At 43.0% G+C, this 17,927-nt stretch overlaps 1 protein-coding gene across 2 annotated transcripts in view; it reads left to right on the top strand.

Annotated features, from left to right (window-relative positions):
* ACTR3B (actin related protein 3B) overlaps positions 1-17,927 on the top strand; it is a 73,116-nt gene that overhangs the window by 25,082 nt on the left and 30,107 nt on the right. For both annotated transcript variants that reach the window (XM_070450893.1, XM_070450800.1), the window contains 2 exons: positions 7,775-7,899; positions 9,221-9,331. In XM_070450893.1, coding sequence (XP_070306994.1) covers positions 9,260-9,331 — 72 coding nt within the window. In that variant the 5' untranslated portion in view covers positions 7,775-7,899; positions 9,221-9,259. The remainder of the gene's footprint in view (positions 1-7,774; positions 7,900-9,220; positions 9,332-17,927) is intronic.

Here is a 17,927-nt window from a genome sequence, read left to right as displayed (position 1 = left end):
ACAATTTTAAAGCCTTTACTGAGAAATTTGAGACACTGTTTTAAGTGTGCTAATTCCCCATGTATCTTTTTTTTTTTTTGCAAAATTGATTACCTCAAGCATAAACCATCAGTATTTTCCTATGGGATTGCCATATGTTTTTACTATAACATTTATTCAAACAAAGGAAATTTATAATGCAACACATGTGTGATTTAAACACGTACAGTTAAATCAAATTTGATTTAAACGAGAAGCTTGAGCTTGGTGGCTCAGCGGCAAAGAAAACACCTGCCAATGTAGGGGACATTGGATCCCCGGGTGGGGAAGGTCCCCTGGAGGAGGAAGTGGCAGCCTGCTCCAGTGTTCTTGCCTGGAGAGTCCCAGGGGCGGAGGAGCCTGGCGGGCTACAGTCCACAGGTCGCAAAGAGTTGGGAACGACTGAGCGACTAAACAACGTGTAACTTGATATATTCACAACTAGCACTTAAAAAAATGTCATGTAGTACAGTTTTTCAGCCTTTTTATAATCTGTTTCTATTAAAAGTGCATTTGTATTCCAGTGTCATGAAGATTTTGTATGTTCTCTTCTAAGGAAATTTTAAGCTTTTTAAAAAGTACAGTGTGGGAGAGAAGTGTGGTTTTCCAAATGGAAGGCCAGTTGTCCCACCACCATTTGCCGCAGAGTGCCTCTTCAGTCGTACTGAGGCATCGCGTACGGGGGAATACTGCTGGTGTTATTCTGTTTCCTTTGTGCATTTGTTTATCTCTGTTCCAAATTCGTTTACAAATTGTTGCAAATGCTGTTCCTTTGGCCTGTCTCTTTATATCTGGTGGGTGTGGCTCCTCCTCCTTTTTCTTTCTTAAGCAGCCTGGGCTGTTCTTGGACCCTTACTGTTTATCAGGCTTCCCCCGGGGGCCCAGCTGGTGAAGAATCCGCCTGCAGTGCGGGAGCCCTGGGTTCACTTCCTGGTTTAGGAAGATGCCCTGGAGAAGGGAAACACTACCCGCTCTAGTATTCTGGCCCGGAGAATTCCACGGACTGTGTAGTCCAAGGGGTCGCAAAGAATCGATCGGACACGACTGAGCGACTTTCACTTTACTCTTTATCAATAAATTTTAGAATCAGTTCAAGTCCGTGAAAAAAAAATTTGTAGATTAATTTGGGGGAAGACTTGGTATCTCAATGCATTGAATTTTCCTATCCATGAATATGGTATATGTATTTTATTATTTATTCCTGTCTCCTGTGTTTTTCAGTATTCATTAAAAAGCCCATACATAGCTTTTGTTAAATTTATTTTTAGGTACCTTTCTTTATGTTTTCATTGTGAATGTTTTTTGGAATTAAAATGTCCAATTATTGCCAGCATAGTAGGAATGCTGCTAGATGTTTTAAGTCGTTTTTTTAATCTGACAGTCTTGCTATCTGGTTTTATTTGTTCTGATTGCCTGCAGTTTCTTTTTAAGTTTTCCATGCAAGCTATTGTATTAACTTTGGATAATGGTTATTTTGTCTCTTCCAATCCTAGTACTTCTTTTTTTTTCCCTTGATCTGACTGCACTGGCTAGAACTCCTGTCAGTGACTAGAACTGGGGACGGCAGGTACTTTTGTCTTTTTGAGTTTAAAAAGAATGGTTTTGGTGTTTCATGAGTGATTGCTATAGGCTTTTGTGGAAATGCCTTTTCAGGTTAATACAGTGTTCTTGTTTTCCTAGTTTACTAAGGAGGTTTTTAAAATTTAAAAAAAAATTATGGATGGATGTTGACACTAAGGCTTTTTGTGTATCTGTTGAGATGATTATGTGGTTTTGACATTTAAACTCCTAATATGATGCATTACATTGATACGTTTTCTAATGTTTGAACAGTGTTTTATCATTCTTGAGATAAACCGTACATGGTTATGAAATATCAAGTACATGAATTGTATTTGCAAACATTTATTTGGGATTTTTGTATCAGTTTTCAAAGGTGAGATTAGTCTATAATTTTTCTTTTTTGGTACTAGTTTTGTCTAGTTTGTGTATCAAAATTATACTGGCTTTAGAAAATGAGTTTGTTAGCTTTCTTTTCTGTCCTTCGAAACAGTTTATGTAAGTTAGGAATTATCCTTTGAAGGTTTAGTAAAATATATGACATTCTTTTGGGAAATACACTGAATATTTTTATTTTTTAAAATTACTGTTGTCTGTTAACTGCTGTAGCAAAGTTTGAAATACTGTGAGAATTACCAGCATGTGACACAGAGACATGAAGTGAGGAAATGCGGTTGGAAAAGTGGCGCTGTAGACTCGCTGGACTCAGGGTTGCCCGAAACCTTCAACTGGTGAAAAACTTAACAAAGCAAAGTGCAATAAAACCAGGTGTGTCTGTATGTTATTATGACCGAAGAGAGTTGTAAACAGTGTAGAGCTCAAGTCTTTTTTTTTTCTTCCACTGGACCAGTATCTGTCTTTTAGCTGGTGTGTTTAAACAACTTACATTTATAAGAATTCCCTGGAGGTCCAGTGGTTAGGACTCCATGCTCTCACCGCCAAGGGCCTGGGTTTGATCCCTGGTCAGGGAACTAGGATCCCACAAGCTGTGCAGTGCGACTAAAACAACAACAAAAAGGCCACTTACATTTACTGTGATTCTTGATTAGTGCTTTTTATGTTTGTTCTTTCTGTTTTTCGTTTCTTTGTTTTGTTTTACCTAACTTTGTGTGGATTACTTTGAGTGTGTTTTAGAATTTCATTTTGACTTATCTGGGGGTGTTTTCGAGTGCTTTTCTTTGTGGTTTTTTAAAGTGGTTGCTCTAGCTCTTATGTGGGCTTCCCTCATAGCTCAGTTGGTAAAACTCTGCCTGCAGTGCAGTAGACCCAGATTCGATCCCTGGGTTGAGAAGATCCCCTGGAGGAGGAAATGGCAACTCACTCCAGTATTCTTGCCTGGGAAATCCCAGGGACAGAGGAGACAGGCGGGCTGCAGTCCACGGGATCGCAAGAGTCAGATACAACTTAGCGACGAAACCACCACCTAGCTCTTATGTATAGACCGCTTTTCTTAGTCTGCTTGTATTAACATTTACTAGTTTTAGTTACATGTAGAAGCTTTATCTACTATAAAGATAGGTCTCTTTACCCTTCCCACTTTCTGTTATAATTAAGATTTTACATTGAGAAACACATCAGCATTAACAATTTTTGCTCCAACTGTCAAACACTATTTAGCAAACACAAGAAGAGGAGGAAAGTGATCGTAATTGCCCATATTTTCACTCTTTTATTGTTCTTCTTGGTGTCCCAGGATTCCTTCTTTTATCATTTCTCCTCCTTGTATAGAGACCTTTCTTTAGCCATTCTTTTAGATTAGATATGTTAGTGACAAATTGTGTTAGTTTTTGTTCATCTGAGAATGTCTTGATTTGCTCTTCACCTTTGAAGGAAATTTTTCCTGAATATAGAATTCTTAGTGGACATTTCTCTCAGCAGTTGGAAATATGCAGTTTCCTTTTGGGCTCCCTGATTTCTGATGGCAGATTTGCTGGAGGTCTTCAGAATTTTCTCTTTGGTCTTTAGCTTTTAGATGTTTGACTATAATGTTTCTAGGTGTGGATTTCTTTGGGTTTATCCTCTTTGGAGTTTACTCAACCTTGAATCTGTAGGTTTCTTTCTTTCCTTTTTTTTTGGTCAGATTTGACAAATTTTTTAACGCTGGTTTCTTTGGATGGTTTTTCAGCCCTCCTCCCTTTATCCTGTTGTCTGGAACTCAGGGTATGTGAATGTTACATCTGCCTGTGTCCAGTCCACATGTCCCGAAGGCCCTGCTCAGTTGTTTTTCAGAGTATTTTCTCTCCGTTGTTCAGATTGGGTAATTTCTGTTGTTACGTCTTCAAGTTCATTGGTTCGTTCCCTGTCCTTTTCTTCCGGGCCAATATTGAGGTTTTATTTCAGGTACTGTTTTCTTTTTTTTTTTGGCTCTAAAATTTCTGTGTGGTTTTGTCTTTATATCTTCTGTCTTTGCTGTGACCTTCTTTTCTTTTTTGTTTCAGATGTGTTTGTATAGGCTCATTGAAATGTTCTGTGATGGCTCCTAAAATCCTATTTGCTAATTCTTTTATCTGTGTCATCTCAGTGTTGGCATTATTGGTCATCTTTTCTTTTTTCACTTGAGATATTCCTGGTTCCTGCTATGATGAGAGTTTTTTTTTTTTAATTGAAACCTGCACATTTTGGTTATTATATAATGAGATTCCAGATCTTACTTGCCTCTTAGATTTTAGCAAGTCATTTCTGGTGTCGCTTCAAGCAGGAACAGGGGGGTACCCCTGTCAATGCTGGTTTGGGGTTGACGTCCAGGTTCTCCTCTTGGCCCGTGTTGACAGTCATCTGGGGAGGGGTTGCATGCTATTGCTGAATGTGGGCAGGAGTTGCCGCCCCCCCCCGCCAGGCCTCTGCGGGTACCATGCTCTGGGAGGGCGGGGGGTGGCAGTGCTGACTTGCCACTGGGCCTCCTCTGATGGAACCCCAGTCTGAGCCGGAGGGGTGGGGGAGAGTCCTGCCTCCCGTGTGGTGTCTGCACTGTGTGCGGGGCTTGTTTTTCTGTCGCGTTTGACTGGAATCAGGGGGTGGTATGTTTCTGCTGCCCCTTTCACCTTCTTTGGCAGTTTTGTTTGTTCCCATCAGTGTTTCTGGGTCGTTGGCTTCCCTGGCAGCCAGTGTGTCTACGGGACAGAGGAGACCCAGGACGTCACCCCTGTCTTGGACCTTAGGTCCTGGGGCCCCCAGCCAGTCTGCCGCTTCACCCCTCAGCATTTTTATGTTTCTTTCAAACATAAAGTCCAGTCATTGCAGCAGTGCTTAGGGAGAGGAGTAGAGAAAAGTGTGAGTAGGGAAAAGTCTATTTACTCCATCTTTCCAGAAGCAGAACTCCAAGTCTAATGAATCTTGGTTGCTTTTGAACTGTGATGTTGGAGAAGACTCTTGACAGTCCCTTGGACTGCAAGGAGATCCAACCAGTCCATCCTAAAGGAAATCAGTCCTGAATATTCACTGGAAGGACTGATGCTGAAGCTGAAGCTCCAATACTTTTGCCACCTAATGTGAAGAACTGACTCATTGGAAAAGACCTTGATGCTGGGAAAGATTGAAGGCAGGAGGAGAATGTGATGACACAGGGTGAGATGGTTAGATGGCATCACCTACTTGATGGACATGAGTTTGAGTAAGAGCCGGGAGTTGGTGATGGACAGGGAGGCCTGGTGTGCTGCAGTCCATGGGGTCACAAAGAGCTGGACACAACTGAGCAACTGAACTGAACTGAACTGGATAGGCAACACAGTCATCTGACATACACATCAAATGGAATTAAAAACGTCCAGAGGAAATTCACCTGCTCCTGCCCACTGCCCTCTGAGATGGGCAGCTAATGACTGGTTTCTTGTGCTTCCTTCCCGAGGTAACCCTACGTGTGCCAGCAAATATTAATATTCACAGACATGTTTGTACCTAAGTGGTGGCATTCCACAGACACTATTTTTCACCTTGCCTTTTTTTTTTCTCATGATCCTTCATCTTAGTGAACCTTGTGGACTAATACATGGAGGACTGTTTGGTTCTTTTTCACAGCCTCACGGTTTTACATTGCATGGAGATGCCACATGCATGTAACCAGCTGGAATGTCTAGGTGTTGATCCTGTTATCTGTTATATTTATTGTCCTACCATCTCAGTGTTCTCCGCACACTTCTTGTCTCTCTGTTTACACCTGAGTCAGGGTCCTGTAGTGAGCTTTGGTGCGCTGGAGAAAGCTGTGGCTTACTTAGATCTGTGTTCTGCGATGAGTCACGTATATATACTCCAAGGACACTCAAGTTGCTCACTGAGAGCTACTCTTCCAGACGCTTCTCTCCATCATGTTCACAAGGACTGTTTGGACCACATCTTGCTTTGCATAGGGATGGACAGAAGATTTGGAGTAGAAGCTCTGTATACCTGCCTTTCCTCTCTTCCATGACTTCAGTTACTTCTGTATAACAGTGAAAAGAAGCACACTTTATGCTTTTGTTGTTGCTTAGGGCCACTAAGACATCAGATGTCTGTGATTTGGGGTCAGAGTACTTGCCTGTAGCTTTTGGGGGGGATGAGACTTACTTTGTTGTTGTGTAAATTTTTGAGTGCGGTGGCTTCATTCTCACTAAATTAAGCATGTTTTTCTTTAAGGTGGTGATTTTTCTTTTGGTTAGATATATTGCCCATGGTGTCATGAATTGAAGACTCTTTCTGCCTCTGTATGCCTGCAGGCTTTGATGCTGACTTGGTGGTGGAATTCTAGGTTCAGGCTTAGTTGCATGTTTTTCTTTAAGGTGGTGATTTTTCTTTGGTTAGATACATTGCCCATGGTGTCATGAATTGAAGACTCTTTCTGCCGCTGTGTGTCTGCGGTCTGATGCTGACTTGGCGGTGGGTTCTGGGTGCAGGCTTGGTTGAGTTTGTCGCCGGCTCGGCCGCCCTGGGAGGCGCTCTGAGGTCTGCGGGGCTCTCGCGGGGCCCTGTGGAATGCCGCCGGTGCCCAGATGATGGTGTGTCCGTGTGCCGTGCAGTGCTGCGCCCCGTGTTCACAGGCGGGCTGTTGGTTTCTGCAGGTGTCTCCTCAGTGTTGGCCCTCTGGACCCTTGTGGCCCCTTTCGCAGCCTCGCGGCCCGGATGGGCTCGCTGCTTCTCACCCAAATGCCTTCTCCAGCTCGGTGCCCAGCACGTCCTGCAGGAAGTTCTGGTCCTTCAGATGTGCGCCACCGTTCGTAACCTGAAAGCGTCGAGGCTGGAAATGTGGCAGTGGGTTGGAGCGAGGATAGGAGGTGGGCAGAGTGACTTCTGTCCTCTTTCTTTTCTGCTTTTGAGGCTGTTACTTCAAGATGCCTTTCTGAGGAAAAGGATTAAAATTCACTCCCGTAGCTTTGTTGCTATTCTTCATTTGTGAATAAATTGGGGATTTCAGATAGTCTACCTTTAAAAAGTGATTACCAGTTTGTTTTGGAATAAATTTGATGAAGAGGAGTTTATAGGAATTCAGAATGTAACCAGGGGCTAGGAATTGAAATGGAAAATTGAATTTTTTTGAGGCTTTCCACATTAGATGTTAAATTCTGGAGTTAAGTTTTATATGATTATTTACTATCAAGTATATTTCTAAATATCAAGGTTAAGCTCTTATTAAAATATTTCCAAAAAGTCATTAATATTTTTACATAATGCAGTTGTTTGATTATTGTACTTTTCTTTTGTCAGATATTAGCAAACTCTTGGTTTTTCTTTTAATGAGAAGTCAGGTTTTTTTGGTAACAAAACTAAAAATGTATTTTAAATCTGACATAGAGCTTTATGAATATGACTTGAGAGCATATAGTCATTTTTCAGTTTACTCCTTAAAATATTTTAAATTTTGTCTCTTTCTATATTGTATTTTAAAATTTGGAACCTATTTGGTAGTCCATGGGCATTTCATTTACTATCTTGAGGGATTTTTTTCAGATGAAACTGGGAAATTTAATAATACAGCTTTTGTCAGCTTTGAAAGCAGATCAGCCAAGTTCTTTTGTGCCTTGCTGAAAATGATACTGGGACATAACAACTTGTTTCTCTATTATTTTATGTACTCCTCGATAAGAGTCTTTTCTGTGAGCACGCTTGACCCCAAATAAAACCCTAATGTTGAAATTTTACTTGTACATGCGTAGGGATTACGTCATCCTTTCTTGATCATTGGAACGAGCGTGTGTGGTGATGGACGCTTTGTGCTGTTTTCCCTCAGGTATCGCCATCAGGGAGTCGGCAAAGGTGGTGGACCAAGCCCAGAGGAGGGTACTGAGGGGAGTTGACGACCTGGACTTCTTCATCGGGGACGAAGCCATAGATAAACCCACATACGCCACCAAGGTAAACCCCTCTGTGAGCGCACAGACGCCATCGGGGTAAACCCCTCTGTGAGAGCGCCGCCGGGAAGGGGCAGCAGGACAGGCGACGCGAAGGGGTGCTTTGTGTGGAGACGGTGCTCGTGAGCGGCGGAGTGCGTCTTACTCTTCTGTTGGAAAAGAGGGTTTTGTTGTTGGTTTGACTCGGGTGTTTTTGATGTGGGCGAGCAGGCGAACTCACACAGATGCAGAACCGACTCGGGATGCTGGACTATGTAGGAAGCAAGGTCTGCCCCCATGGAATGTTGCAGGTTGACTAAATAACTGGCCAGATGTGGAAAGCTGTAGATTGATCAGTTGAAAAAGAAGCACTAAAATTATTTACCCAGACATTTGTTCTAAAAAACCCCTACAGACTTCACAGATCAAATGGTGTGGTGAGTTAGCTGTACTTTCCCATCTGTTGCCTATCACGTTGTTAAGACGATTCTTTGTGCTTAGAAATGGCTGGAGTAGTACCCCAATGTTCATCGCAGCACTGTTTATAATAGCCAGGACATGGAAGCAACCTAGATGCCCACCAGCAGACGAATGGATAAGGAAGCTATGGTACATACACACCATGGAATATTACTCAGCCATTAAAAAGAATTCATTTGAATCAGTTCTAATGAGATGGATGAAACTGGAGCCCATTATACAGAGTGAAGTAAGCCAGAAAGATAAAGACCAATACAGTATACTAACACATATATATGGAATTTAAAAAGATGGCAATGATAACCCTATATGCAAAACAGAAAAAGAGACACAGATATACAGAACAGACTTTTGGACTCTATGGGAGAAGGTGAGGGTGGGATGTTCTGAGAGAACAGCATTGAAACAAGTATACTATCAAGGGTGAAACAGATAACCAGCCCAGGTTGGATGCATGAGACAAGTGCTCAGGGCTGGTGCACTGGGAAGACCCAGAGGAATTGGGTGGAGAGGGAGGTGGGAGGGGGGATCTGGATGGGGAACACATGTAAATCCATGGCTGATTCATGTCAATGTATGGCAAAAACCACTACAATATTGTAAAGTAATTAGCCTCCAACTAATAAAAATAAATGGAAAAAAAAAGAAGAAATGGCTGGAGTAGAATATAAACAATGAGCTAATACAATCTTTTCGGTAAAATGCTTGTTACTTCTTTATGTAAATTAGCATTCTCTCCATGCAAAAGGCCTATGTTCTCTAATAACTGCGTCTCTTCCATCTCTCCTGGGCCAGTGCCGTTATTAAACTGTTGCTCTTACTACTATGAACTGAATCTTGACGTGGTTTGGTTTCTCTTGCTTTAGTGGCCAATAAGACATGGAATAATTGAAGACTGGGATCTGATGGAAAGGTTCATGGAACAAGTGATTTTTAAATATCTTCGAGCTGAACCTGAGGATCATTATTTTTTAATGGTGAGTGACTGGAACTAAGAGGAATATGTCCCTGTAAATTCCAGGTTGCTTAGATTTTAAATCCAAGTTTCATTCTGCTCTGGGGAGCTTTAAATTCCTGCTGAAGCTGTTTGTATGAATCGGGGTACTTTTTGGGTAAATGACAGAAGGGTCAGCAAAAATGTCTAGAACCAAAAGGGGCTTATTGTCTCACAAAATGGGAAGGCCAGATCGAGGCCGCTCCAGGGCCGGTTATTTCAGCAGCTCAGAGACGAGAGGTGCCGGCCGACCTCGGCCGGCCTCAGGCAGTAGTTTGGCCTCTCCTGTTGGTCCCCCTCAGGCCAGGACGGCGGCCCAGGCTCCTGCACCGCCTCTTGGCGTGTTGGCTTTCGGACGTAGAAGTGCTTCCTAAGAATGAAGAATCCCTTCCCAGAAACCTTCCTGGTAGATTTGCGCCATCCATCCATGCCTAACCTGGTCCCTTGCAAGGGGAGTGCAGTGACCTTCACAGGTGTGGGTTAACCAAGATTCTCCCTGGGGCTGATGAGGGGACCACGTCTGATCACCTGGCCCAGGAGGGCAGGTACGTAAATGGGCCTCCAGTGGCACCGAAAATGGAAAGGGGGGAGGAATGGATTTGGGTGGGAAGCCAGCTGTGTACTCAGATGTCCTTCTGAAGTAAACGTACGACTGTGATTTTGCTTCTTATATTGGAGGAAACTGAGTCAAGATGTTACTTTACCAGGATTTAAATCTTACTCTAAAATAAAATCGAGCTGAGTTCTGGGCCCTGATAGTGTGGTACTTAATTGATCTTGTTCAAACAAGATAAAACATGACAGAGAAATGAAAAGAAATCTCTCGTTATGGAATCTTTCCCAGTTGTTCTCCTCAACATCACATGTCCCCTTCCATGAAATGTTCTTTTTAAGTTAAAATTAATTGCACATAGAAAACACGTGCTTTATGGAGAGCAATTGCATGCAACATAAGTTGCACATTAAAACCTACATAATTTAGCTTTGGATTTTTTCCATGCAAGTACATTGTCAAACGGTCCCTGGTCTAATTATATAGTTCTCGCTAATGTTAAATGTGGAATGTTCTTTAGAATTATCTGGCTTAAAATACATTAACTACAAAGACTATTACGGTAGTTGATGGAGTCTGTATATTTAATATCTGTTAGAGCAAGTCCTTGAAGGCGCTCTGATCTTTTTTTCTGGCTATGTCACCACAGCCAGGAATTGTCGAGGGTGAGTGGCGTGTTTTACTGGCCATGTGTATTTTCTCTCCTGTGCATCTCAGTGGTTTATGTAAAAGGATTGGAGCCAGGAGCTGATGGTGTGTCGGACTGGCTTTATCTTTACAGCCAGAGCAAACCGCAGATTCCCACCTGCCTCATTTGGCGTTTCCCCTCCGCTTGCACATCACGTAACTGCCTACCTGCTGGACAGGACTTTAGGGCAGGTGCCGCCCAGCAGCTTCCTTCTGTCTGCCCCAGCTTCCCTGCCAGAGGTCCCTTCTCCCTCCACTCAGGGGATGCCTGCTCTCAGCCTGGGGGGCAGATGCATACCGCTAGGACACAGCCTGCAGGAAACGTTTCCTACAAGAAACTTTTTCTGCTTGAGCCTGCATTAGCCTGGGAAGTGCCAGTGGTAAAGAACCCGCCCGCCAGCAAGGAGACACAGGACATGCAAGGTCGATCCCAGAGTCAGGAAGATCCCCTGGAGAAGAAAACGGCAACCTGGCAACCCACTCCAGTATTCTTGCCTGGGAAATGGCATGGACAGAGGAGCCTGGTGGGCTGCAGTCCACGGGGTCACAAAGAGACACAACTGAGCACGCACACACGCACAGGATAAACCACGTTCTTGGAAGAAATGGGAGGTGTTTCATATGAATATGGAAAAGTTCATCGGCCAAAAATGAACATTCAAAAATAACCCAGTTTATTAAAGGTCAGAAAATACTGTGTTCCGTGTACTATGCTTTGAACTTTCCAGATCAGTTCGTTGCACAGTGTGACCGAGGAGGTAACGAGAAGGTACATGTCTTTCAGGTTTATGCCCCCATCCTCTCCGTTAATGGGGAAGTTCCGGGGGGTGAAGCTGGTGTAGAGCGATGTATGGTCAAGTCTGAAAGTCAGCTGAAGACATTTACAAAACTGTGGCATCAGATGAGGGCTTCTTGGGATAAGAGAAGCCAATGGGGTTAAATAAAAGGTCCTCAGTCACCCCCCAAATTGTTCTTTCTGGCTGCGGTGACCAGATGTCTGGACAGCGTGAGAATGATCTCATCACGGCTCATGTTTTTCAAAACATTTCAGAGACTCAGCTCCTATCGGTCATGTGGATTGAGCAGACAGCAAATGGGAGTCCTGCCCTTTTTTCCCAACACTGATTTGCCCAGAGCTCAAAACAGAGTCATGTGTGTTAGAACCTTGGGGTGCTCTTGAGTGGGAATTGAGTTATCACGTTAGAGTGATTTGCAGACTTTTTGAATATGCATCAAGGAGGAGGAGCACGCAGCATGAATGCCCGAGAAGCAGGAGCAGCAGGAAAGATGGACATGCCAGCTCAGAGAACCCGCCCTTCCTTTGTGTTTTTCTTCCCTGGGGGCCTCAGTGGCCCCGGTGATGCCTGCCCCCGTGGGTGAAGGCGCGTATCTCTACTCAGTTCTGACTGCTAATCTCTCCCTGAGACACCTCACAGACACACCCAGAAGTGATGCTGTACCAGCTCTCCAGCATCCCTCACGCTGCCTGTGATCGTGTGTGTCCTGACCCTCCGTGGTGGTTCCCTTCCTGACTCTTCAGAGTGATGTGGACCCACTCTGTCCAGCGTGGTGGTCACCAGCCAGAGTGGACGTGGATGGCCCCGGGTTCGCGCGGTCCCACCCCGACCATGTGCTTTTCACCTTCCAGCACCTTGTCGTCTCCTCTCCTGTTCTCCCTGCCTTGAGGATTTATACTTTTAAAAAGGTTTCTTCACTGCAGTTATAGAGAGTCTTGGGGGTGGAGCAATATTAGGCCCATGTGTTCAGTTTGCTGTCTTCATCCAGAAATGTGGATTGGTTTTATGGTACTGATTAATTCACTCATTTTGAATTAATGCCAGATGATGTGTCACCATTATTAATGAATAAATGTGTGTGTAACTTGTGTTCATGTGACATTTTAATCATGTTTCAGTATTAAAAAAATAAGAATTTGATATCTCCAGTTTAGATCTTATAATAAATAATGGTTTGGGAAAGCTTCATTTAGATTGGTGTCCTAAAAGGAACAGTTACAAGTGGTAAACATAAAGGAAATGGAGGATTGAGAAAAAATGGATTTATGATTATGGTTTTCAGAACCCATGAGAATTTGCCCTTAATAATGCTGAATTTAATTTGGGAACCAGGAGAACCTAATTATATTGAAAACATTCCCTTAAATGGAAGTATACAGATTTTAAGGTAAATTCTTCCCAGATGGTGAATTGTTTGGTAGCAAGTAATTAGTGTAAAATGCAGTGGTTTAAGCAAGTTAAGGGTTCTGTTTTTCTTAAATACATTTGTAGTAAGCAAGATGTACACACATTTCCTTGTGTCATTAGAGATCTGTTGAGCGCATGGCTTCCATTCGAAGGTTACTTTATGATCACAGATTCACTGCTGCAGCTCCAGTCATCCCCTCTGCATTCCAGGAAGGTGTTAAGAGCAGCAGAAGGGATTCTACTACTTGAGTCTCCCTTCAACCTTGTAAGGAGCTCTCCTAGAAGCAACATCCACCAGCTTTAGCTTCTTTTTGGCCAGAACTTACTCACTTAGCCATCCCTGTCCAGAAAGAAGTCTGGGAAATGCTTTTCCTCTGGGCCCATGATTGATCAGTGGTCCTTCATTAAAGCAGAAGGGAGACTAGGTGCTGGGTAGCGAACTCACAGTGCCTGCCGTAATGATGTGACTGTGGGCACGAAGACAGTGGCAAGACAAGATCCCATTCAGCGTCTTAACATTCTGGCCGGGTGTGGAGTGGTCGCTGTGCTGGGAGCCAGCAGGCCACTTCCTCTGCTTTGCTCGCCGCCCAGCCTCTGTGAGCCTTTTTTTGGTCTGGATAAATACATCAGACAGCTGTACTGGGCGTTTCTGTGCAACTTTGCACACAAGCTGTAACCCCAGATTTCACAACACTTGTAAAGATTTTTTAGTATAGGACTGTAAGTGTGAATTAGAAAATTTGGAAGATATCTGGGACTTTTCACACCCCTATGCCATTAACATAGATTTTAATTTTAGCATATCTTCATTTAATCTTTTCACTGTGTTTTTATATGTTTTTGCATCAATATTGTGTTTTCCATCCCTCTCCCCCCATGAGAGGAGAGGTTTTCGTAATCCTCATTTTTGTGGCTATATAATCCTCTATCCAGTGAATATTTCCTGTCTGTTTAGCACTTCCACTATTTTTAGATGTTTACTTTTGCTTCCAATTTCTTGGTTTTATAAGAAGTAATATGAAGTAATCTTTGCATAGTTTTTTCTATATTTAGAACACTTTTTATGTTAAAAATATTAAAGTTATGTATTAATATGATTTTGGGGTCCAGAAGTATTAGTAATTTTGAATCTTTAGCGTACCATTTCATACTGAAATCTTCAGTGTATAAGAAACCACGTTATTTGAACTCTTGTCAGAATTGGATTAATAGTTTTGACTATTTGCCATTACTTTCCATTTTTAATCACTTGGACCTTAAACCTTTTTTCATGTTAGTTGTCCTTCCTCTTTTGTGAATTGCCTGTTCATGTCCTGTGCTGTGTTTTTACATATCAGTGTTCTATTACTTTTCCTATTGCTGTGATTTCTGTGAACTTTTTTTTTTCATTTATTTTTATTAGTTGGAGGCTAATTACTTTACAACATTGCAGTGGTTTTTGTCATACATTGAAATGAATTAGCCATGGATTTACATGTGAACTTTTTTTTTTTAACCTAAAAGTTTTTTTTTTAATGTGTTAGTCACTCAATCACATCCAACTCTTTGTGACCCCATGTACCAGCCTACCATGTACCAGCCCAGCAGGCTCCTCCATCCATGCGATTCTCCAGGCAAGAGAATACTGGAGTAGGTTAGCCATTCCCTTCTCCAGGGATCTGCCCAACCCAGGGATTGAACCCGGATCTCCTGCACTGCAGGCGATTCTTTACTGTCTGAGCCACCAGGAAAGAAAGATTTTGGCATCTGGTCCTATTACTTCATGATGACTAAATGGGGAAAAAGTGGAGACAGTAACAGATTTTATTTCTTGGGTTCCACAGTCACTGTGGACAGTGACTGTAGCCATGACATTAAAAGATGCTTGCTCCTTGGAAGAAAAGCTATGACAAACCTAGAGAGCATATTAAAAAGCAGAGACATCATTTTGCTGACAAAGGTCCGTCTAATCAAAGCTATGGTTTTTCCAGTAGTTGTGTACAGATGTGAGAGGGGGAACATAAAGAAGGCTGAACACTGAAGAGTTGCTGCTTCTGAACTGTGGTGTTGGAGAAGACTCTTGAGAGTCCCTTGAAATGCAAGGAGATCCAACCAGTCCATCCTAAAGGAGATCAACCCTGGTTATTCATTGGAAGGACTGATGCTGAAGCTGAAGCTCTAATACTTTGGGCACCTGATGCAACTCATTGGAAAAGACTGATGTTGGGAAAGATTGAAGGCAGGAGGAGAAGGGGATGACAGAGGATGAGATGGCTGGATGGCATCACCGACTCAGTGGACATTAGTTAGAGTAAGCTCCAGGAGTTGGTGATGGACAGGGAGGCCTGACTTGCTGCAGTCCATGGAATCACAAAGATTTGGATATGACTGATAGACTGAACAACAGAAGTTTCTTCTGTGGTAAAGTGTACATCCTGTCAACTTTCCCGTTTTAACCATTTGAGCGTCCAGTTTGGTGGATGGAACACATGGACATTGCTGCACAGCTGTTCCACCACCCACCTCCAGGACTTGTTCATCCTCCAGACTGGGGCTCTGACCCCGTCAAAGAATAGCTCCCCCCTTTCCCTCCCCTGCTCCCCCCAATCCCACTTTGTGTCTCTGTGACTGCAGCTGTTCCAGGCCCTCATACAAGCAGACTTGAACAGTATTTGTCCTTCCTGACCGGCTTGTTTCACTTAGTATGATGTCTTCAGGGTTCAGCCACATTGTAGTGTATCAGAATTTCCATCCTTTTTAAGGCTGATAAGTATTCTGTTGTATCTACCACATTTTGTTTATACTGTGGACTCTTCAGCTGTATAATAGGTAACAACCTTTTGTTAAGAGCACATACTTGTTTTTATCATTTTTTTCCCCTTTGCACACTAGGTTTTTGAACATCTATGCCTGCGAATTTTTATGTAGTGAGCCTATTCCCCTTTGATGTCGACACGTAGTTTTCATCCATCTGGGATTTATTTGGAGCACCAGTTGACACTGAACTCAAACCCAGGAAGAATCCAGGGGCCTGGCTTCATCTGTTTTCTTGCTGAGAACGTCTTCTATAGGCTCAGTTTTTGCTTCAAACCAAACAGGCAGCTCTTGGCCGGGAGACGAGAAACACTCCCTGTTAGCACGCACACCTTTCATGCTGTTTTTGTCTTCTCTTGATCCTTTTTCCCCCTCTACTTAGTTTAAATGCTTTGTTTATAAAGGGTACTTACTAAGGTGCTTGCATTCCTCTTCAAGGTGAGAAAATATTTTGTAGATCTCTGTAGTTAATACATACAATTTCTTCTGCTATGAGTTATTGATAGTATAGCTGACATTTACCCAGCACCTGCTATGTGCCCTGCCTCTCCCCCATGTATTTACCCAGTTATTTAACCCCACCAACAACCGTGTTTTTCAGGTTGATAGGAAGTACTTTAAGGAGATATTTGGTAGCCAGTACAGTTGAAACCTGCAGCTATTACTCATGTGCTTTAAATGCAAGAAATCTAAAATAGTAGTCATAACACTGTGCTAACTATGTGCTGGGCTTTTTTTTTTTAAAGGGAGTAACAGGTTTAATCTCAACACCTTGAGGTTGGCACGTTAAAATAAGTTGCATGTTGTTGGGTGACTTTTAAACCCCTTATTTACAGTCTGCTTTTGATGACTCTAGTATTTCTTCCTTAAGGTTGCGTTCTCTCCCCCATCCGGGGAATATATTGATTCCAATTGCAGTAATTAAAACTTGCTTGGGGCACTGTGTGTGAGCTTCGCCTTAGCTGCTGCACAGGAGTCTGAACTAAAGCCCCTGTCGGCAGCCAGGCTGACTTGTTTGGGGAGAGAACACACAGCACGGAGTCAGAAGGTGCGGAGGACGTCCGGTCCGTGGGTCTCCTCGGCTCAGTGCTGCCTCCCGGGTTTGCGTCCCGAGAGGACCCCGCCTTTCCTGGGTCTTAACCAGAGAGCTTGGCGTGCAGGCATGGGAACTGCGCATGAGCTCGTTCTGTACCGTGGTAACGAGAGACACACACTGCTGTACAGCTCGGTTTTTTTATTTTAGACCCAGTGATGAAAAGCATCGTGTGAAATGTGCCTCTCTAACCGTATGTAAGAGTTTAGTCCAGCGGTGTTTCCTGTGTTCACCTTGTGCTATGACAGGGCTCTGGACCGTTCCCATCTCACAGTCTGACACTCTGCCCTTCAGGCAGCTCCCGTTCCTCTCCACCACACACCTTGTTTTATTTTTTTGAAATTGTTGACACAGAAGAACACCTAGGAGTGTTCATTTAACAGCTTGTTCGAGAGAGTGTTTCGTATCAGCACCCATCCTTTTTAACTGCTGCGGAAGGCTGTGTTTATGGACGCGGTGTCAGTTGTTACATCAGTTCCTAGTGATGGGTATTTAGGTTTTTTCCGATCTTAGAAACAGTGCCTCTCTGAGGCACTTTTTGCTTTTTGCCTGGACAGGGTAACATGCTTTTGTTTCGTGGTCTCAGCCAAGAGATCGTGTTGCTGGCAGGCGTGTTCCTCACTGCGACTTGCTGATGCTTTGGGTAACAATAACTCAGACATGCTAGGTGCTGCCCCGGTTTAGGCTCCTGTGAGGTCAGCGCTAATTGTGCATAGAGAGAGGAAGTCACTTCCCAAACTCAGGGACATTGAAGGCGGGGCTGGACCACAGAGCTCTCCTCTTAGCCGGGCTGGTGCGGCCTCGGCGCAGCTGCTTTGCTGCCCACTGCGGTTCCTGGTTTTGATGTGTTTTGTTTGTGTACTCATGTTTGAAAACTCAGGTTTGATTTTTCTCTTTGATTTCTATTGGGTGAGTTCTTCCTGATAATTCAATAATTTTAAAAGATTGTTTTAGTTACTTTTATTTGTACAGTTTAAAATATTTTGAAAGACTTCAAAAAATAAATATTTTGTTAGACTTCAGAAAGTTTTTAAAAAATATTTACAGATTACTTCCTTCCAGTATTATTCTCTTCCTCCAGCTCCCTCTGTTAACATCTTTCATAACCGCAGTGTAATTATCAAAACTAGAAAATCAACATTGATGTGATGCTGCTAACTCATCCACAATCCAGATTTGGACTTTTCTGGTATTTCCCTTTTTTTGTCCCAAGACTCAGTATTTAACACTTTTTTAAATGTAGCTATAC

This window comes from Odocoileus virginianus, chromosome 1 (genome assembly GCF_023699985.2).
Source record: "Odocoileus virginianus isolate 20LAN1187 ecotype Illinois chromosome 1, Ovbor_1.2, whole genome shotgun sequence".
In the NCBI taxonomy this organism is placed as follows: domain Eukaryota; kingdom Metazoa; phylum Chordata; class Mammalia; order Artiodactyla; family Cervidae; genus Odocoileus; species Odocoileus virginianus.
This window is presented reverse-complemented; position numbering and strand designations above follow the sequence as displayed.